At 42.3% G+C, this 23,504-nt stretch overlaps 1 protein-coding gene across 2 annotated transcripts in view; it reads left to right on the forward strand.

Moving 5' to 3' along the window:
* Positions 1-23,504, forward strand: part of CAMLG (calcium modulating ligand) — a 179,181-nt gene that overhangs the window by 22,316 nt on the left and 133,361 nt on the right. For both annotated transcript variants that reach the window (XM_073620803.1, XM_073620804.1), the window contains exon 2: positions 21,881-22,290. In XM_073620803.1, the coding sequence (XP_073476904.1) occupies positions 21,881-22,290 (410 nt within the window). The remainder of the gene's footprint in view (positions 1-21,880; positions 22,291-23,504) is intronic.

A 23,504-nucleotide genomic window follows, 5' to 3' on the forward strand; every position in this document is an offset into this window, starting at 1 on the left:
ATAAGAGCTTTTGTTTGGCAGACAATGCTCAAATGCTTAGGCATCCAACGGATAAAATGTAGGAATTCCTGTTAAAAAAAAAAACAAAACCTTTTTTTTTCTCTGGCAGATTGAGCAGATCTGACAGGGAGACGAATAGGGGACTTTCTCAATAGCTCCAAGGTACAAGCTGGAGTTCCAAGAGTTCCCGTCTCCTTGTTTTTTTTCTCAGATCAAAATGTTCCTATGGATCCAGAGAAAAAAAGAGAGAAGTCTTTCTCTCAAGCATTGGACCATTTTTTTTTTTTTTTTTTTGGCAAAAATGGTCATGGTGGTCCCCATGTAAGAGCAGAGGTTGGGGTTTGGTTAAATCCAAATGGACATTCTGGATCTCAAAGATCTAAACTCTTCCTCACTCACCAGAAATTTCTACGCTTCGAGGTAGAAAATCTTAATTTCCAGTTTTGTAGCTCTACCTTTTCGGGCTAGCTACTGCACCTCGAGGGTTTATAAAGATCCTGGCTCCTCCTTTAGCCAGGTTAAGGGCTCAAAGTATAACGCTACTAGCCTACTTAGACGATCTACTCTTGATAGATCAATCGGTAGCCTGTTTAAACCAAAGTCTGGTCACCACAGTCAGCTACCTGGAATACTTTAGGTTGGATCCTCAACCTAGAAAAATCCTCCTTAAAACCATCAAGGGGATTGCAGTACTTAGGGTTGATCATAGATACAGTCCAGAAAAGGGTATTTTTGCCCCAGGAAAGAATCGGTTCCTTTAAAGGAACCGATCCAGTTGGTCAAAACAAATTCATCTTTGCATGAGTTTATTGGGAAAAATGGTGGCTTCTTTCGAGGCCGTTCCTTATGCGCAGTTTCATTCAAGACTGCTGCAAAACAGTATCCTGTCAACTTGGAACAAGAAGGTCCAAACTCTGGACTTCCTGATGCCTTTATCCTCCAAAGTGCGTCAGAGCCTCAATTGGTGGTTAATATCCAAAAATTTTCAAAAAGAAAAATCCTTTCTAACGGTTACCTGGAAAAAAGTAACAGATGCCAGCCTTTTGGGCTTAGGAGCAGTCCTGGAAGAAGCGTCTGTCCAAGGGAAGTGGTCCAAATCAGAGTTGACCTTGCCCATGAATATTCTAGAGATTCGGGCAGTACGCCTGGCCCTAAAGGCCTGGATGCTCAGACTACGGAATTATCCTGTCAGGATCCAATCCGACAATGCCACAGCTGTGGCTTCTATCAATCACCAAGGGGGCACGAGAAATCGTGTGGCCCAGAGAGAGGTGAATCATATATTCTGTCTTAGGCAAGGGATTTTTTTTCTGCCCATCAGCAGTTTCCATTCCGGGGATGGGGAATTGGCAGGCGGACTACTTGAGTCACCAACAATTGTTCCCGGGGGAATGGTCCCTTCACCCATCTTTCTGTCAATATGCTAAAAATGGGGAGTTCCGGACGTGGATCTGTTTGCGTCCAGGTTCAACAACAAGATCGACAACTTTGTGTCAAGGACAAGTGATCCGATGGTATACGGAACAGATGCCTTGGTCTTTCCATGGGATCAGTTTTCACTGATCTATGCGTTCCCTCCTGGTCTACATTTGTGTCTCCTACGCAGGATCAAGCAAGAGGGAAAGGAGGTGATTCTGGTGACCCGGGAGATCTTGGTTTGCCGATATCATAAGGATGGCGGTAGGGAACCCTTGGACCCTACCCCTGTGGCCAGACCTTCTCTCGCAAGGTCCAGTGTTCCATCCTACCTTACAAACGCTAAATTTAACGGTTTGGCTATTGAGACCCACATTCTAAAGGACCGTGTGCTGTCAGCTTCAGTAGTTTCTACCTTGGTTAATGGTAGGAAGCCGGCCTCCAGAATCTTATATTATAGAGCCTGGAAGGCATATGTCTCTTGTTGTGAATCCAGGGGTTGGCACCCCAGGAGATATATCATAGGTAGGATCCTTGAGTTCCTACAGATGGGTTCAGTAATGAAGCTGGCCTTGAGCACTATCAAGGGCCAGGTGTCGGTCTTATCGGTGTTTTTTCAACGACCACTTGCTTCACACTCTGATTCGTAACCTTATCCAGGGGTTAATCCCCCATTTAAATCACCCCTGAACCCTTGGGACTTAAATTTTGGTCCTGTCGGCTTTACAGAAACAGCCTTTTGAACCGATTCAAGATATTCCCTTGATCCTCTTGACACGAGGGAAATGGTTTTCTTGGTTGCCATATCTTCTGCAAGGAGAGTATCAGAGTTGGCTGCTCTTTCCTGTAAAGAGCCATATTTTATTATTCAAAAGGATAAGGTTGTATTGAGGCCTCATCCTAATTTTCTATTGAAGGTAGTGTCAGGTTTTCATTTAAACCAGGATATTGTTCTGCCTTCATTTTTTCCAGAACCTCGTTCTGTGGAAGAAAAGTCACTACATTCTCTTGATTTGGTGAGAGCGGTAAAGGTCTATTTAAAAGCGACTGCTCAGATTCGTAAAACAGATGTTTTGTTTGTGTTGCCAGATGGTCCTAAAAGAGGACAGGCGGCATCGAAATCTACCATTTCTTAAAGGATTCGTCAAGTGATTGTTCAAGCTTATGGTTTAAAGAGGAAAATTCCTCCTTTTCATATTAAAGAGCACTCCACCAGGGCTGTTAGTGCTTCTTGGGCAGTGCATCACCAAGCCTCCATGGCTCAGATCTGCAAGGCTTCAACTTGGTCTTCAATCCATACATTTACCAGATTCTATCAAGTAGATGTAAAAGGTCATGAGGATATCACCTTTGGGCGCAGTGTACTGCAGGCTGCAGTATAAGTCCTCTAGTCTCTTGGTGTCCTACTTTTTTTTTTTTTTTTGTGTCTCCCTCCCTTCAGTTGGTATTGCTATGGGACATCCCACATAGTACCTACCATGGCTCTGTGTCCCCTGATGTATAAAAAGAAAATAGGATTTTTAAAACGGCTTACCTGTAAAATCCTTTTCTTTGAAGTACATCAGAGGACACAGAGGTCCCTCCCTTCTTGGTATACACGTGTATTGTTTTGCTACAAAATTGAGGTACTCCCAGTAGTGGGAGGTGTTATATAGGGAGTGCACTTTTTGTCTTAGGGCGTGCCAGTGTCCATCACCTGAAGGTGGCCTATAACCCCCATAGTAACTACTATGGCTCTGTGTCCCCTGATGTACTTCAAAGAAAAGGATTTTACAGGTAAGCTGTTTTAAAAATCCTATTCACAAAATTTACTGACAGAAACTGAGATCCTTTTAATTTTTTTTTGGAAAAAATAAAAAACCCAGGAGTGATTAAATACCACCAAACTAAAACTCTATTTGTGTGAGGAAAATGATAAAAATGTCACATGGTTACAGTGTAGCATGACCGCGCAATTGTCATTCAAAGTGTGACAGTGCTAAAAGCTGAAAAATGGCTTGGGCAGGAAGGGGGTGTAAGTGCCCTGTATTGAGGTGGTTAAGAGCAAAGGTTGCTTAGACCGAGTAATACACACTCCTCTTGAGCAGGAAGCCGGTGATGAGAAACATTTACTTTAAAGCGGGGTTCCACCCAAATTTTGAACAATATCTGTATGTATTCTCTTCCTTGCCTAGATGCTGACATGCCGTTTAAAAAAATTTAAATCGCCGTAATTACCTTTTTATTTTTCTATTCTTCTTTGCACTTCCTGGTTCTCCTCCCGTGGGAGTAGGTGTGTTTCTAGCCTCCCCCAGACTCCTGGGAGCTAGTCTCAGGCTTCCCAGGATGCCACTGAGCATGTGCGGGAACGAGCGGTGAATGCTGGGAGCACAGCATTCACCGCATCCAGGAAATAAATGCTTGTGGGCTTCAAATGCCCACAATGAAGATGGAAACTGCCTGCAGTGAATAATATAAGTTATTCTTTCCGATGAAATCTGACTCAGGCGGACATATTACACACAATATGTGAGTATGTAATGCTGAGAAGAAAAGTTTGTGAATGAACTCAAAAAAAAAAAAAAAAAAACGATAACTAGGTGGACCCCCGCTTTAAGGTTTAGAAAGTTTTCTGTTCCTGGTATAAACGAAAACAACGTTTCCACTTCTATTCCAGTTATTCTGGGATTTCTCCAGGAGGGGGTAGAGAAGGGTGTGGCTGTCAACACTTTTTGGGTACAAGTGGCAGCACTTTCGGTTTTTCTTGACGCTAGAGTGGCGAAGGAACCTTTTAATTAAAAGATTCTTGGTGGCCAGGGATAAGGCTACCCCTGTCAAGAAGGATAGGACTTAACAACAAGGGTTCTAGAGGCATTATCTAGACACCCTTTTGAACCTTTAGAAGAAGCTTCATTTAAGTTTTTGACCATAAAACTAGCCTTTCTCCTAGCAATTACTACTGCTAGGAGAGTAGGGGACTTACAGGCTCTTTCCATTAAATAACCCTTTTTACTGATCCTACCAGATAGAATCTTCCTCAAGCCAGATCCACTATATCTGCCTAAGGTGTCTTCAGCCTTCCATAGGACTCGGGTAATAACCTTACTATCCTTTTGCGAGAACCCTAAGAATGAAGGGAAAAATACATTTCATTGTTTAGATGTCTGGAGATGCCTCCTTACTTATCTACAGTGGGTAAAAGAATTTAGGAGATGTAATCCTCTTTTAATCCTCTTCTCTGGACATAGAAAGGGACTATAAGCCTCAAAATCTTCAGTCTCTAGGTGGATTAAGCAAGCCATTACTATAGCTTATGAAAGCTCAGGCATACCTGCACCAGAAAAGTTGAAAGCATACTCAACTAGAGCACTAGCAACCTCCTGGGCCAAAAAAGCAGGAGCCTCCTGGGAGCAAATTTGTAGCGCAAACCAAATTGTACACACGCTGCGCTTATCAAAATAAAAAATAAGAAATTTCCACTAAAATATTAATAAAGTGATATTGTGCCTAACATATACAAAATCTATTAATACTATACTATACGTTAATGTGCAATAAATTTCAATGAATGAATAAATAGGTAAAAGTGCTCCAATAAGCCTGTGTATTGCAAATATTCCACAAAGCTTGTGCAATTTTAAAACATTAATAGATAATTCAACACAAACATCCATGCGATTTAGTGTTGCATCCAAGCATATCAGTACTGCATCTATGCAATATGGTGTTAGTGCAATGTTCGAACAATAAAAAGTTAAAAAATACAAAAAAAGCATCCATGCGATTTGGTGCTACATCCATGTGATTCTATTCAATTCAGTGCTGTGTTGCTGTGCAATGATTAAATTAACAGTCCAATTTAGTGTTGCATCCATGCATTTCAGTGCTGCATCTATGCAATATGGTGTTAGTGCAATGTTCAAACAATAAAAAGTTAAAAAATACAAAAAAAGGCATCCATGCAATTTGGTGTTGCATCCATGTGATTCTATGCAGTTCAGTGTTGTGTTGCTGTGCAATGATCAAATTAACAGTCTACAGATCTTCCACAATCCATTCATGTGTTATGGTGAACACAAACTAAAGTGCTGTGCGCTCATACAAGTGCCCCCCCCCCGCCCCCCCAGGTCATAGCCCCTCACCTTAGGGCGTGCGACCTTGCAATTAAGCTTGGTCAGGATGCGTCTTAGAACCTCTCTGGGTTCGATGTTATATGCAGGGTCCTGAATAGATTTGCACTGGTGCCTCTGTTCCTCACAGCAGTCCCGTTTGTACCTCAATATATCAACATAAAAAGGACTTCATGGTGCAGTATGTACTAAATTTATTAAAATCATAAACAAATCCCGCAATGGGTACTCACAGTAACAAGGCGCTTAAGGGCGCCACACTAAAACAGCAGAGACGAACGGGCAACGGCGGCCGGTATGGGGTGGCGTGCTAATCTGTCCCAACAGGTTGTATGTATAACGTTCCATCCTGTCCCCTGTCCTGTACGGAACGTTATACATACAACCTGTTAGGACAGATTAGCACGCCAACCCATACCGGCCGCTGTTGCCCGTTCGTCTCTGCTGTTTTAGTGTGGCGCCCTTAAGCGCCTTGTTACTGTGAGTACCCATTGTGGGATTTGTTTATGATTTTAATAAATTTAGTACATACTGCACCATGAAGTCCTTTTTATGTTGATATATTGAAGTACAAACGGGACTGCTGTGAGGAACAGAGGCACCAGTGCAAATCTATCCAGGACCCTGCATATACAGTAACATCGAACCCAGAGAGGTTCTAAGGCGCATTCTGACCAAGCTTAATTGCAAGGTCGCACGCCCTAAGGTGAGGGGCTATCACCGGGGGGGGGGGGGGGGGGCACTGGTATGAGCGCACAGCACTTTAGTTTGTGTTCACCATAACACATGAATGGATTGTGGAAGATCTGTGGACTGTTAATTTGATCATTGCACAGCAACACAACACTGAATTGCATAAAATCATATGGATGCGTTTTTTGTATTTTTTAACTTTTTATTGTTCGAACATTGCACTAACACCATATTGCATAGATGCAGTACTGATATGCTTGGATGCAACACTAAATCGCATGGATGTTTGTGTTGAATTATCAATGTTTTAAAATTGCACAAGCTTTGTGGAATATTTGCAATACACAGGCTTATTGGAGCACTTTTACCTATTTATTCATTCATTTAAATTTATTGCACATTAACGTATAGTATGTTATTAATAGGTTTTGCATATGTTAGGCACAATATCACTTTATTAATATTTTAGTGGAAATTTCTTATTTTTTATTTTGATAAGCGCAGCGTGTGTACAATTTGGTTTAACTATTTTGCATGGAGACATGCGCAACGTTAGCAGCTGATCATTTGCAAAGATATACTATTTTGGAGACCAGATTTGGTCAATTACCTGGAGGCTCACAGGACTACAAATAGGCATTCTGAGTAAATTTGTAGCGCAGCCACCTGGTCCAGTCTAGACACCTTCCCGAAGCACTACCGTGTGGAGGTCCTATCGTAGCAAGACCTAGCCTTCAGTTGAAAAGGGTTACAGGCAGTGGTCCCACCCTAAGGTAGGCCTGTGGATTTCTTTATTATCCTGTCATGTGTTGCTGTCCTGGAAGGTGAGGTGAGAAAACCGACAGTTACTGATAATGGTGTTTCTACAAAACCTTCCAGGATGGCAGGCCTACTTCCCGTCCTGTTATGGGTGGAGGAGTATGTACACACTAGTAGGTAAGTGCCTAAATGTTGGAGTAACCCTTGTGAATCAGTTGGGAGTATTACTTTACAACTACTGAGGGACGAGGGGTAAGGTGGGGCCTTATAAACAGCTGTGATTTGATGTGATTTTTCCTGTAGGGAGGAGCCTATCATCACTCATGTGTTGCCGTCCTAGAAGGTTTAGTAGAAACATCGTTATCAGTAAGTAACCGTCGTTTTTTCACTGTCAGGTCGATAAGGATGTGGAATTCTCCTCCACAAATGGTGGTGTCGGCAGGAAGTATGGATAGTTTTAGAAGACTCTCTTGGACGTGCATCTTAACGTAAACAATATAAGGGGATGTGGTAGAGCTGCAAAAAATTTATTTATTTTTGCTTAGAATAAACACCACGATTCCCTCACGGCGTAACATCTTTCACATTCAAAAAAACAAATGAGCTAACTTTACTGTTTTTTGTTTTATTTTTTAAAATTAATTGAAGTGTATTTTTTTCCCCAAAAATTGCGTTTGAAAAACCGCTGCGCAAATACAGTGTGACATAAAATATTGCAACAATCGCCATTTTTTTTTTTTTCCCCCTAGGGTCTCTGATAAAAAATTATATTAATGTTTGGGGGCTCCAAGTAATTTTCTAGCAAAAAATACTGATTTTAACTTTGTAAGAAACAAATGTCAGAAAAAGGTTTAGTCTTTTAAATAATTAAACTTCCCTCATATACAGACCGAAGTTCATTCCTTTGATCTAAGAACGAAAAGGTACAATGTTTTTATAGTTCTCTACCAGCACAGACAATGTTGTGAAGAACTTGGCAGGCCGCCCTGTTTTTTTTTGTGGAAAAAATACACTTTTTTTTTTTAATAAAAAAAAAAAAAAAGACAACAGTAAAGTTAGTGAAAGATCATGTTGCGTCGAGTAAATTAATACCCACGCTCACGCTTCAAAATTGCGCCCGCTCGTGGAATGGCGACAAACTTTTACCCTTTAAAAATCTACATAGGCGACGTTTAAAAATTTCTACAGGTTGCATGTTTTGAGTTACAGAGGAGGTCTAGGGCTAGAATTATTGCTCTCGCTCTACCGATCACGGTGATACCTCACGTGTGGTTTGAACACCGTTTTCATATGCAGGCGCTACTCACGTATGCGTTTGCTTCTGCACGCGAACTCGGCGGTATTTATTTTACCTTTTTATTTTTACACTGTTCTTTAAAAACAAATAAAATTCACTTTTATTCCTATTATAAGGAATGTAATCCCTTGTAGTAGGGGAAAAAAAGCATGACGGGACCTCTTAAATATGAGATCTGGGGTCAAAAAAGGCCTCAGATCTCATATTTACACTAAAATGCAATAAAAAAAAAAGTTTTTCATTTAAAAAAAAATTCAGAAAAAAAAAATGGCCCTTTAGGAGCGGTGAAAGTGACGTTTTGACATTGCTTCCGGCCTGCAATGGTATGGAGACGGGTGGGGGCCATCTTCCCCTCACTCGTCTCCATATCCAGCAAGGAAGAGGATCTGATAGCCTCCGCCGACAGCTCCATTAAGCGATTGAGGGCACTGAAGCGTGGCGGGGGGGGGAGCCTCTTCCGGCGCTGATAAAAGTGATCTTGCGGCGAATCTGCCTCAGAGAACACTATTATGGGAAACTGGACCGCCAGCCAAAGAAGAGAATACCAGGGTTATGGCAGCTAGCTGCTGCCATAACAACGATATTCCTCTTCAAAGTTAGGACGTATATCGGTGTGTGGCGGTCTGGAAGTGGTTAATGAGACGTTTATTTATTTTTATTGTTCCTCTGTTTACCCATCTTATTAACCCTTAATTTACTTGAATCAGCCTTGTTAACTCCTTATTCTCCTCCATTTTATTTTCCTGTTGATTTTAATTTATTTTTCTTAATCGTACATCACGGGACACAGAGCCATAGTAACTACTATGTGGGTAATAGGCCACCTTCAGGTGATGGACACTGGCACACACTAAACAGGAAGTTGCCTCCCTATATAACCCCTCTCACTACTGGGAGTACCTCAGTTTTTTCGCCAGTGTCTAAGGTGTTGGTCACCAGTAAATATGTGCTGTGCTGAGCTCCACTGGAGCAATCCTTGCTGGGACTAGCTATGCGGCTGGATCCATTCAAAGTGTCTTTTCAGGCTGAATTGAATGGTACCCGGGCCTCGTGGCGGAAGAAATGAGGTTTAGCCCATAACACTTCTCTTTTTAGAGAGCTGGACCCCAGTATCCAGTGCTTTGGTGTTTTCAGCCATAAAGTCTTTACTGGTGGGGTGCTTTACGGGTCCAGGAGTGTGGGTTCCCAGAGGGTCCCCAGTTCCGGAGGGTTGGTTTTACCACAGAAATCCCTGCGGCAGGAAAGGTAAGTGGAGGTTTCTAAGGAATTTTTAAAATTTTCTTATGAAATGTCTTCTTTAAAAAAAAGTAAATGTTGTCGTGCCTACGAGTCACCACTGGGGGCTGTATAGAGACGTATCTTGTCATGCTTTCCTCAAAGATCACGCTGTGTCAGCAGAAGCAGCAGGCTTCCCTCCGGCGAGCAGCTCAGACCTCCGCTAAGACCGGGGGGGGGGAGATTTTCTTCCACTAAACAACCCCCACCTGGACAAAGCTCCCCCCCTCTCCCTGGATAGGGGGAAGCCAAAACAATTGGCAGTGAGGCTCCATTTTTTGTTTTCACCGCCCCTGCACGGCGGCTTGTCACAGGTCTCCTCACCATCCTCCCCCCCCACACACACACGCCGATCCCATCGGATCGGAGGCTCGCGCGGGAAAACCCTCTTTTGAAAAGAGAGGGGGCGTGACTTGAGGGAAGGGGCGGGGCTTAGCGCTGCGTTAGCGTGCAGCAACGTCCAGCGCGGGAGTATAGTTTAAAGCTCCATTTTTGCTGGCTGCAGATGTTGGAGGGACACGAGCAAAAAGGGGCATGTAAGAGGTTGGTGACACAGGCATTCCCTTGGCACACCTACTAAAAGCATCAGGCTGAGCGTTAATAGCAGCGGCAGTTGCTGGACTATTGCTCAAGCAGTGGATGCGATTTCTTCTGGTAGTACCTCTGCATTTGTGCATCGGGCTATGGTCAGAAGGGGGGGGGGTTGAAACCCCCCCAAAAAACGGCTAAAAGGGTCTCCCTCAAGCTCTGGAAACCCTACTCATCTCTACAATGGCATCTTCCCCTGAGAGGGGGTGGCTGGTCAGAGTGAGCATCGGGGCCATGAAATGTTTGCAACTGTTCAACACTGCAGCCTCTGTCTATATTACTAAAGAGGTCTTTTTTCCTCAGCCATTAAGGGATTGGAAAAAAGGTTAGCGGCTTTAATCGCATCCCAGTATGGGACCCTCAAACTGGGGGCAGGAGCAGACGAATTCCCTCGGGACTGTGGTGAGGCTGGTGACTCCTCTTCTGAAGGGTCAAATGCGGGGGGGGGGGGGGGAGGGGGATCAGCTTCACAATCTGTAAGATTGATGGTGCAATTTCTTACTGAATGGTCCGCTCCACATTTATGTACCCTTAACTGAGTGTTTGGGTTCTCTAAAGCCTCCTCAAGCTGTGCATACCTTTCCTGTCCATTCATTCCTAGAAAAGCTTTTTTTTGTATCTGAGTGGGATCACCCAGATAAGCATTTTTTCCCTCCTAAAAAGTTTTTCACACTTTATCCTATGGAGGAAAAAATTCGCTAAATTTGGGGATTTTTTCTCTGGCAGGTTGAGTGTTTCAGCCTGCGCTGACAGTAATTGGTCAATCCTTGAGAGACCAGTTTAAACAGGTGCTCAAGGTTATCCTGTTCAGCAAGCCAGGATCTGGCAAGTTACTACCAGCTTTATGTTTGCAATAGTCGCTATGAGAGATTCTATCCTTCAGGCCTCGGGCCTTTCGCTAAGCGCCATGCAAGAAGCTCCTGGCTAGTCTTCCTTTTTGCGGTGAAACGGCTGTTTGGAGATGATTTGGGTAATTCATCCAATGAATTTCTAGTGGAAAAAGTACCCCTTTGCCATTTAAGAAAAGGAGTAAACATATTTAATTTTAACATGCTCCTTCTCCAGTGCCAGGGGCATCAGCCTCCAGGCAGTCACGACGGCCTCCGCCGTCTAGTTCCCCCGCTCGCTCGAGTAGGGGGAATACTTTTGCAGTTCTCAAGGGTCTGGCAAGAAGTGTGTCAAGACAGATCTAGGACTTCCTCAATAGCTCCAGAGTACATGCATTGGACCATCTTTTTGGCAAAAAGTGCGCATGGTGGTCCCCATGAAAGAGCAGGGGTTGGGGTTTTGTTCATTCGGTTTTGGCACCGTGAAAAAAGGTTTGGAGATGTCCAACCCATTCTGGATCTCAAAAATCTAAACCAGTTCCTGAATATCTGCTCTTTTTTTCACATGGAGTCAATCCAATCAGATGTCTCCATCTTACAAGGAGGAGAACTTCTGGTGTCAATTGACATCATGGATGCATACCTCCATGTGCCTATTTTCCCGCTCACCAGAAATATCTACGTTTCGAGGTAGAAAATCTTCATTTTCAGTTTGTAGCTCTGCTTTTCGGTCTAGCTACTGCACCTTGAGTGTTTACAGAGGTTCTGGCCCCTCCTCTAGCCAGATTAAGGGCCCAAGGTATAACGATTTATAGTTTATCTAGGCGATCGACTCTTGATAGACCAGTCAGTAGCCCGCTTAGACCAAGTATGGTCACCACATTAAACTACCTGGGATACCTAGGTTGGATTCTCAACCTAGAGAAATCTTCCTTAAAACCATGAAGGAGGCTAAAATACTGGGGTCTGATCATGGATACACCCAGAAAAGGGTATTCTTGCCCCAGGTAAAGATCAGCGCCGTAAAGGAACCGATTCAGGTGGTTGAAGCATGGTGGATGAATCCTTCTATTCAGCTTTGCATGAGGTTGTGCTTTATGTTTTGCAATAGACGCTATGAGAGATTCTATTCTCCAGGCCTTATGCTTGGGCTGGTGCATATGCGTAGAATCTTATGGTTGAAAAATTGGTCAGCCGAAGCACCATGCAATAAGCTCCTGGCTAGTTTTCCTTTTCACGGTGAACGGCTGTTCGGGGATGATTTGGATAGATACATCTAAAAAATTTCTAGTGGAAAAGGTACCCTTTTGCCAGTTGGGAAGAGAAGTAAACGTATTTCATTTAAACGAGCTCCTTCTCCAGTGCCGGGGGCATCAGCCTCCAGGCAGTCAAGCCGGCCTCCGCCATCAAGTTCCGGAGGTAAACTTCAAGGTCAACCCCAGGGACAAAAGAAGTCCTGGGGGAGGAAACCTACCAGACAAAATACTAAAGCCTCTTTCTGAAGAGGCGCCCCCGCTCGCTCGAGTGGAGGGAAGACTTCTGCAGTTCTCAAGGGTCTGGCAGGAAGAGTGTCGAGACAGATGGGCGACTTCCTCAATAACTCTAGGGTACAAACTAGAGTTCCAAATGTTCTCGTCTCCTTGTTTTCTCAGATCAAACCTTCCCAGGGATCCAGAGAAAAAGAAGTCTCTCTTTCAAACATTAGACCATCTTTTGTCCCAAAAAGTTATCTTGGTGATCCCTATGAAAGAGCAGGGATTGGGGTTTTATGCAAACCTTTTCACGGTAACAAAACCAAATGAATGGAGATGTCGGACCCATTCTAGATCTCAAAGATCTAAACGGGTTTCTGAATGTCCGCTCTTTTTGCATGGAGTCAATCCGATCAGTAGTCTCCATCCTACAAGGTGGAGAACTTCTGGCGTCAATCGACATCAAGGATGCAGACCTCCATGTGCCTATTTTCCCCACTCCCCAGAAATATCTACGTTGCTTCATTTTCAGTTTGTAGCTCTGCCTTTCGGTCTAGCTACTGCACCTCGAGTGTTTACAAAGGTCCTGGCCCCTCCTCTAGCCAGATTAAGGGCCCAAGGTATAACAATTATAGCTTGCCTAGACTATCTATCTGCTCTTGATAGACCAGTCGGTAGCCCACTTAGACCAAAGTATGATCACCACAGTCCCACCAACTGGAATACGTAGGTTGGCTTCTCAACCTAGAGAAATCCTTCCTTAAAACTATCAAGGAGATTAGAATACTTGGGTCTGGTCATAGATACAGCCCAGAAAAGGATGTTCTTGCCCCAGGCGAAGATCAGTGCCATAAAGGAACTGATTCAGGTGGTCAAGGCAAAGAAGAAGAATCCTTCTATTCGACTTTGCATGAGGTTGTTGGGAAAGATGGTGGCTTCATTTGAGGCCGTTCCTTATGCTTAGTTTAATTCGAGACTGCTGCAAAACAGTATCCTATCCGCTTGGAACAAGAAGGTTCAAGCTCTAGATTTCCCAATGTGTCTGACTCCAAAGGTGCCCTGGAGCCTCAGTTTATGGTTAATAACCAAAAATCTGCTAAGGGGACAATCCTTCCTTCAGTTACCTGGGAAGTGGTAACATATGCCAACCTTTTTTAAGGTTTGGGAGCGGTCCTGGAAGAGGCAACTGTTCAAGAGAAGTGATTCAGATCAGAAATGACCCTGCCCATTTAACATTCTAGAGATTCGGGCAGAGCACTTGGCCCTGAGGGCCTGAACGTTCAGTTTACGGAATTGTTTTGTCAGGATCCAATCTGACAATGCCACGGCAATGGCCTAGATCAATCACCAAGGGGGCACAAGAGGTTGTGTGTCCCAGATAGGTGAATCATATCCTATCTTGGGCAGAAAACAATGTACTTTGCCTATCGGCAGTATTCATTCTAGGAATAGAAAATTGGCAGGTGGACTACTTGAATCGCCAGCCGTTGTTCCCGGGAGAATGGTTCCTTCACCCCGATATGTTCCTGTCAATATGTCAAAGATGGGAGATCCCAGAAGTAGGTCTGTTTGCATCGAGGTTCAACAAAGAAATCGACAACTTTGTGTCAAGAACAAAGGATCCGCTAGCATGCGGAACAGATGCCTTGGTGTTCCCGTGGAATCAGTTTTCACTGATTTATGCATTCCCTCCTATTCTGACTGCATCCATGACTTCTTTGCAGGATCAAGCAGGAAGGGAAGTCGGTGATTCTTGTGGCCCCAGCATGGCCCAGGAGATCTTGGTACGCGGAGATCATAAGGATGGCGGTAGGGGTCCCATGTACCCTACCACCACAGCCAGACCTTCTTTCGCAAGGTCTGGTATTCCATCCTACCTTACAAACACTAAATTTAACGCTTTGGCTATTGAGACCAATATTCTGCAGAAACGTGGGCTGTCAAGTTCAGTGGTAGCTACCTTGGTTAATGCAAGGAAGCCGGCCTCCAGAATCACATATTATAGAGTCTGGAAGGCATATGTCTCCTGGGATTAATCCAGGGGTTGGCACCCCAGGAAGTATGTCATTGGTAGAATCCTTGACTTTCTGCAGATGGGGTTGGAAATAAAGCTGGCCTTGAGTACTTTCAAAGGCCAGGTTTCGGCCTTATCGGTATTGTTTCAACTACCACTTTCTTCGCATTTTTTGGTTCGTAGTTTTTTTCAGGGGTTAACGCGGCTTAATCCCCCAGTTATGTCACCCCTGAACCCTTGGGACTTGAATTTAGTTCTGTCGGCGTTACAAAAACAGCCTTTTTGAGCCGATACCACATATTCCCTTGGTCCTTTGGACAAGGAAACTAGTTTTTCTGGTAACCATATCTTCTGCAAGAAGGGTATCGGAGTTGGCTGCTCTTTTTTGTATAGGGCTATATTATTCACAAGGATAAGGTACTATTGCTTCCTCATCCTAACTTTCTACCGAAGGTAGTGTCAGGTTTTTATCTAAACCAGGTTGATATTCTACCTTCATTATTTTTTTATTTTTTTTTCCAGAACCCAGTTCTATGGAGGAAAAATCACTACATTCTCTTGATGTGGGGAGAGCAGTCAAGGTCAACTTAAAGGCGACTGCTCAGATTCGAAAAACGGTTGTTTTATTTGTGTTGCCTGAAGGTCCTAAAAGAAGACGGGCAGCATCGAAATCTACTATTTCTAAATGGATTCTTCAAGTAACTGTTCAGGCTTATGGTTTAAAGAGGAGGATTCCACCCTCTCAAATCAAAGCGCACTCCACTAGGACTGTTAGTGCTTCGTGGAAGTGCACCACCAAGCTTCCATGGTTCAAATCTGCAAGGCCTCAACTTGATCTTCAGTCCATACATTTACCAGATTTTATCAGGTGAATGTAAAAAGGCATGAGGATATCGCCTTTTGGCGTGGTGTGCTGCAGGCAGCAGTATAACTCCTCTAGTCTCATGTTGCCCTAATTCTGGTGTCTCCCTCCCCACAGTTGGCATTGCTCTGGGACATCCCATAATTACTATGGCTCTGTGTCCCGTGATGTACGATTAAGAAAATAGGACTTTTATAACAGCTTACCTGTAAAATCCTTTTCTTTGAAGTACATTACGGGATACAGAGGTCCCTCCCCTCTTTCTGGTATACACGTGTATTGCTTTGCTACAAAAACTGAGGTACTCCCAGTAGTGGGAGGGGTTATATAGTGAGGCAAGTTCCTGTTTAGGGTGTGCCAGTGTCCATCACCTGAAGGTGGCCTATAACCCACATAGTAATTACTATGGCTCTGTGTACCGTGATGTACTTCAAAGAAAAGGATTTTACAGGTAAGCTGTTATAAAAATCCTATTTTTATTTACTTATATTTTTTAAATCATTAATAATTAAAACTTTTTTTTTTTTTTGTTTGCTTTGTTCATTAATATTTTTACACCTTTAACCACTTCAGCTCTGGAGGGATTTACCCCCTAATGATCAGGCCATTTTTTTGCGATACGGCACTGCTTTTTTTAAAATGACAATTGTGCGGGCGTGCGATACTATATCCAAATAAAATTGATGTCCTTTTTTCCCACAAATAGAGCTTTCTTTTGGTGGTATTTGATCACCTCTGTGGTTTTTATTTTTTGCGCTATAAACAAAAAAAAGGCAATTTTGAAACAAAAAACAAAAATCATTCTTTACATTCTGCTATATAACATCCAGTAAAAAAAAAAAAAAAAAAAAAAACACATTTCTTCATCAATTTAGGCTAAAATGTATCCTACGTGGTTAATTTTTTTTTTTTTTTTTTTTTATTAAAAAAAAAAATTATTAGTGTATATTGGTTTGCTCACAAGTTATAGCGTCTACAAGCTAGGATGGAATATATATATACACTGGCTGGGAAAGGGTTAATATCAGGGGCAATCAAAGGGTTTACTGTGTGCCTAGTCAGTGTTTTACTATACTGTGGGAGGTGCTTTTACTAGGGGAAGACGTGGATCCAAGTCCCTGCTTTGCAGACACACAGGACCCATGCGTTCTCTCCTGTCATAATGGCAGTCTGCCTTGTTTACATAGGCAGATTGCAGTTCTGTCTCTCTGGCTGATGATCGTGGGTGTCGGCAGACAGAGTCAGCGGTACCTGCCGATCAGCTCCCGCTGTTTATAATCACACGGTGCAGGTAAATCGCACAACATCATTGTGAAAGCAGCCTTTATAGGGGGCTCAGAACAGGTTTATTTACATTTTGCAGTTTGGGGCGTGGTAAAACCACATAGTGAAGATGTGTTTTTGCACCCTCTTTAGCTGTGGCCAGCAGTGTACACATGCCGCAGCAGAAGTTATATGCCCTGTCATGGTTGGTGGATGTACAGGAGCACCTGCCAAGCATGACCCATTCAAGTGAATGAGGCCACTGTGCAAGTGCCCCGCAACCTTGTACAGTACAGCAAACAATGGGTTAAATCAGGCAGCGCTGTCTTGCTTTCTCACCACCTGCTTTAACCCTTTGGACCCTGCAGAAGCATTCAGTTGTGGGGAACTTGCACAGTGGTCACATTTACTTGAATGAGTCTTGATTGGCAGGCGGTAGCACCCGCCAAAAGCAACAGGGGGCCTAATTCCTGCTGCAGCATGTGTACACCTTTTTGGCTGCTGCCTCAGCAGCTAATTAGGGTAGGGATTGGGGGCAGCAAAACCGCGACTTAACCACAGGGTTTTACCACCCCTCAACTATGTGTGAACAAGCCCTAAGGGTGCTTCTGCCGAATGCAACTAAGGGGTTATTCACAAATGCAACAGGCACTGCTGCTCCTTTGAAAAGCGATCAGAGTGTGTTTGACTGGAGGTGAGAAAGTGATATGTTGCTACGATTGTCTTGCAATGCACGCAATTGCGACATGGTAATACAGCAATTAGAGGTTTAAATTAGGTGTGAGGAGGCGGCACTGGGCAACACTGTGCCTAGTGAACTTTGACTTCTCCTGTGTTGTTCTTATAAATTTCCACCTCTTTAAGGTTGTCTACCTCTGCTATAGAGGGATATGCTTTGTTCATATTTTATGTCTGAGGTTTACATCCACCTTTTAAAGAGGTATTAAACAAAAATGTAATATAGATTTACTAATCAATAAATCTGAAGGCTGCATTTGTTTTATTTTATTTTATTTTATTTTTTTCATTTATTACCTGGTGATCTGGTCAGTAACACTGTATTAACAGTGTGTCTCCACTCTAAATTAAGGAGCAATAGATTCTCTGCATAGCAGCATTGTCAGTCTGGGGAGAAGGTAATATTGGACTAGCATATTTAGGTGGACATGACTAACATATTAAACAGAAATCCAGCTAAAACAAGCAGTTACAGTAATAGTTTTTTTTTCCTTTTTTGTAGTAAAGGTTTTACATAAAAGCTTAACAATGTAAGCACCCGGTGTTAAATGGTTTGTTTCAGCCCTCTAACTGCAGGTTTTGGTGGACAGCTTAAAGTTTTTAAAATGGAAAGAACATATACAGCAACCACATAGTTACATAGTAAGGTTGAATAAAGACACCAGTCCATCCTGAGAGAGTGTGGGTGCATGTCTACAATTATCTCTATTTTATTTAAGGTACCCATATAGCGCCGTCAGTTTAAGCAGCCCCCCACACTCACATTGGTCCCTACCCTCAAGGAGCCCACAATCCAAGGTCTCCAACATACTAGGGCCAATTTTGGACAGAAGCCAATTAACCTACCAGCATGTCTTTGGAGTGTGGGAGGAAACCGGAGTACCCAGAGAAAACCCACACAGGCACAGGGAGAACATGCAAACCTCAGGCAGGTAGTGTCGTGGTTGGGATTCGAACCAGCGACCCTTTTTACTGCTAGGCGAGAGTGCTACCCACTGCACCACTGTGCCGTCTAAATTTACCACATTTAGGCACTGGTAAGATGCAATATATTACTTAGTATTTTGGGTTAGATACCCTTTAAATAATCTCCCATGGATGGAAGTCACACGGCAGACTTACCACTGTTTTGCTATTTGTGACTCACAGCAGTTGCAGTAATGGAGTCTTGCATTTCCAATTTGCAAAAAAGGGATATAGCAGGACCAGTCTTGGGGAGAGAGAGCAGCAGCGACTGGTCTTTATTGCTGCAAACCATTGAGCTAAAACGCTTTGAAGGGGGATTGAGGTGTCTATGCTAACAGTGCTGAAGTGCATGCATAGTTACCAAATTATTCTCTGGGGGGTGCGTCTTGGATCCTAGGCCCATTCTGTAGCTGGGAGAAGAAGTAAACTGCCACTACGTAAATATATACACATACATACATACACATTTTTTTTTTTAATATACTGTCACCAGTCATTATCTCTGATCACTGTCATATAATGATGCTGTACTGCACTGGTGACAGTATGTAAAAATAAAAAATTCTGAAAAAACAAATACATTTTATTTAATGCATTTTCTAAAAAGTTTACAACTTCAAAAAACTCACCATGCCTCTTACTAAATACATCATATTATCCATAAAGGGGTCATGTAGGGATTTATTTGAACTGTCCTGGCAATTTAGAGCCTGAGTCTCCAAACTGCGGCCCTTTGCTAGCCTTTATCGGCCCCTTGGAACACAATTTCTTCCAATGATATTAAGCACTATTCTTCCCGCTGGCACCAACAATGGGGCACGATTTCTTCCACTGATACCAATGATGGGGTACTACTCCTCCTACTACTGACCACCAGCCTCAAGGCCACGTTTATTCTCGCTGATGCTGGGCCTGGGACGTTTTCCACCCCCACTAGCCACATTCCCCCTGAGGTCTGGAGGACGGTAAACTGGCCCTTTGTTTGGAAAGTCTGGAGACCCATGATTTAGAGCCTCAAGAAACTAGACAGGCCATCAGTACATCAGGACGGATCAATTTTCAAATAAATTTTATATATATGTAAAATAAATATCTATTCTCTTGGATATGTTTTATAACCGTGTTTTTTTTATAAAAAAAAAAAATACTTTTTTTTTCGTTTATATAGCAAAAAATAACCCAAGTATCACCCAAAAAAAGCTCTATTTGTGTGAAATAAATAATACATTTTATTTGCGTACAGTGTTGCATGACTGAGCAATTGCCAGGTAAAGTAGCACAGTGCTGAATAGCAAAAATGGCTAGGCAATGAAGGGGGTAACACCTTCTGGAGGTCAAGAGCTCACTTTTTAATGCCATTTTTTTATTAGTGCTCCAAAATGCAAATAGTCAATGGTATGGTTCCTGAACTATAGGCAGTAGAGCTGCACGATTAATCGTTAAGAATTGAGATTGTGATTTTTATTTAATTCCCCCCCCCCCCCCCCCTCGTGATCTTAACCAAGCATTTTCCCGATTCTTTCTATGCAGAGAATTCTCTGCTCAAGCCAACAGCTGTATTTAAAAAAAAAAAAAAAAAAAAAAAAAAAAAAAAAAAACAGGCAGCCTGCCAAGTATCACAACATTCCTCAGCCCTAAGCTAACTACAAGCATTATAACGTTTTGTTATTTAGCTCAAATGAATGAGCTTTGGTCTGTAAATGAGGGAAGTTTAACCACTTAAAACCAAGCCTTTTTCTGACACTTGTTGGTTTCAAGTTAGGCTAAAAATCATTTTTTTGCTAGAAAATTACTTGGAACCCCCAAACAAAATAAATATATATATTTTGCAGAGACCCTAGAGAAAAAAATGGTGGTTGTTGCAATATTTTATGTCACACTGTATTTGCACTGCGGTCTTTCAAATGCAATTTTTTGGGGGAAAAAATGCACTTTAATTTAAAAGTAACAAAATCGTAAAGTTAGCTCAATTTGTTTTGTATAGTGTGAAAAATGTTATGCCGCGACAAACGTGAGAGAATCGTGATTCTAAGCAAAAAAATTGTGATTCTCGTTTTGGCCAGAATCGTACAGCTCTAATAGGCAGCTATAGAATAATGTATCGCTGTATTCTCAAATAATTTAATGTAAACAGTGAGTTGATAGATGACTACCTCAGTCTGTTGCTGCTCCGTCACTGTCCATATAAACAGGGAGGTATCAGCAGTGCATTCCTCAATTTTTAGCCGAGAAAGTGGTGACATCCTCCTGGCTGTGCGCTATGGCAGAGCTGTTTAAATCTCAGGACTTGTATGCATTTCGTGTGTGTGTGTGTGTGTGTGTGTGTGTGTGTGTGTGTGTGTGTGTTTTGTGGTTTTTTTTTTTTTTTTTTTTTTTTTTATTATTTTTCCAGTCTGGAGTTTAGTTATAAATGGATGATTTTGCTCAAAAGTAAATTCTGTTTACAGTATAGTTACCTTTTTTCCATCTATCTCGTTTGATGACTCTCAAGCCTTTTGGATAGCAGACCTGACAATATGAAGTTTAATGAGTTAGATCTGTGTTTCCAAGCTTTATTAATGTAGGCATATATGAAATGCTTACCAGTTGTCATTGGTTGGGATTATATTTTGTATAATTTAATTTATTTTCTAAAACTCTAAAATGTTCAATGATAATCATGAGGATCAGAAGTATTCCAGCCCCCCTCCTCCCCAGCCCAGCAGAAGTTTGCGTGAAAGTCATTGTTTTTGATGATTGAGGAACTTTGAATTGTCAAATTTTAAATGGCTTGGGCTGAAAAAAAATGCATTACATGACTGTACAGTAGCTGTGACCGTTAAGTCATACCACACCCCCATGTGTTGCATCACAAAAAGTGACACATGTCTGTTTTTGCCTGCGTTGTGTTGGAAGCCTACCAAAAATTAATGGGCTGCCCTAATGCAATGCAACACAATGCGGAATAACGAGTATTTGTTAAGGCACAGCAGATTGGTGCTGAAATGTAAATCAGCCCTATGGATTAGGGATAGGTTGGTGGATGGAAACATTGACTTTCAAATCTTAGTGTTTGTAAGTTCAAACGCTAAATTGATAAAATGTTATGCTTTCTGTTACTAACAGTCATTGGTAAGCCCTTTTTTAGTGCCAAACAGTTAAATATGTGACAGACAGTGATAAAAAGTGAAAAGAAATAAAGTCCAAAAAATATTAAATCAACGGGTTTCATCCAATAGGACATTATCAAGGGACCCCTTGATAAAATCCTATCGGACGAAACGCTACACATTTTGTGAAATATTGTTTATAAGTTGGGGCTATAAGTGGCTAGCGGCCACTTCACCAGAGCCCAGAGATATATATTTTTTACTTTATTCGATTTAAGTAAACAGACCTGTTAAACCAGGCCAGCAGCCGGCTGTTTCTGTATAGGCATGATGCTGAAAACCACAGGGTGCTGCTGGTTTACCATTGTCATGCTGTCTTGCAAGCTCCCTTAATCATTGTACTGGATGCTGTATTAACACACATTGAACTACAATTTATTTGGCTGTTCCTTCATAGCATTGCTAAGAAACATTTGTGTGTTTGTGTTTTTTTTTTTTTTTTTTTTTTTTAGATGAACTTCGACTTGAAAGACTTGACAAACCAAACTCTCTACCATTACAGTCATCGTTGCCTAAGAGAGGGATTATATTTTCTGGTGATACTGGCACCTCAAATGAGCACTCTTGTGGAGAGGGCGCGGCACCATTTGTAGAGGACCTGAGCAAGAGTTCTGATTTTAGAAAAGATAGCAATGGACTCCGAAACAGAGCAGATGTTGCTTCAGAGTCTACTCCAAGAGGCTTGAACCAGTACTTAACAAGATTTGATGAAGCAATGAAACTTAGAAACCAGCTCAATAGTGAGAAGCCAGTTCCTGACAGTAGCAATGGAGTAGATGAAATGGACTCTTTCCGCGTTTTTAGACTTTTGGGAAGTGCCATTCTTGCTGTGTTTGTAAGAATGTCTGTGTGCAAATATTTGGTAAGTTAATGATGCTTTAACAAGTTCTGTGTTCAGCCAAAGGAAATCTGTAATTTGCTTGTTTTTTCTTATGATTCTCAGCTTTTTATTTTTAATGTTGATTTTTCCTAATGTAGATTGATGCCTAGTCAGTAAAATTTTATACAAGCTTTAGCATGGTATGATAATTTTAAAAGTTCTTTCAAACCTTTTAAAATATGTATCTTATATTAAAATAATGCCTGGTGAACCTGCCATGAAGGTTCTGGTTCAGGCGCTAGTTGTAATAGGGTGACAACTGTATACCAATTGTTTTCCTGAGTTGTCATCTGAGCCCCTGGTAAAGACTGCAAGCGACCATGCCTATACACATTGCGCAGGTATGATCTACTAATGTCAATATCAGGAAGCCAGTCCAGGACAATGATATGCAGTCAATACTTTATTAAAGGGGATGTAAAGCAGAATGTTTATTTTAATGCAGTCTATGCATTAAGATAAAAAGCCTTCAGTGTGCAGCAGCCCCTCAGCCCCCCTAACACTTACCTGAGGTCCCTCTCTGTCCAGCGATGTCCATGAGTGTCTCAGCTGTCCAATATTCTCCTTCCTGATTGGCTGAGACACAGCAGCAGCGCCATTGGCTCCTGCTGTCAAAGTCAGCTAGCCAATTGGGAGAGAGGGGGCAGGGTCGGGGCTCCATGTCTGAATGAACACAGGGAGCTGTGACTCAGTTGGGGTGCCCCCATAGCAAGCTGCTTGCTGTGGGGGAACTGGACAGGAGGGAGGGGCCGGGATCACAGAAGAGGGACCCGAAAAGAGGAGGATCCAGGCTGCTCTGTGCAAATCCACTGCAATGGAGCAGGTAAGTATAACTTATTTGTTATTTTTACAGGAAAAAAAAACTAGCCTTTTACAATCGCTTTAAGTGCTTGTAGACAAGAAGTGGTTGATAAAAGCAGGATGGGATCAGCAGCTCTGAGGTGAGCAAAAAAGGTAATATTTTATGGAAAAAAAAAAAAAAATTTTTAACCCTTACACTGCTGGGCCCAGAGGGCTCCACTTTTAAACTCAGCTGGCCAGACCATTTTTGCAATTTTCCCATTGCTTTTTTATTTTTCCCTTACAGCTTTCAGAGTTTGTAAAATATCCCCAAGCCATATATTTTCTGAGAGCTCATGACCAGTAGAATAAAAAAGGGGTACTACAGATTTTTAGGGCACAATACTTGCGCAAAT

Source organism: Aquarana catesbeiana, linkage group LG03, assembly GCF_042186555.1.
Source record: "Aquarana catesbeiana isolate 2022-GZ linkage group LG03, ASM4218655v1, whole genome shotgun sequence".
Classification (NCBI taxonomy): Eukaryota; Metazoa; Chordata; class Amphibia; order Anura; family Ranidae; genus Aquarana; species Aquarana catesbeiana.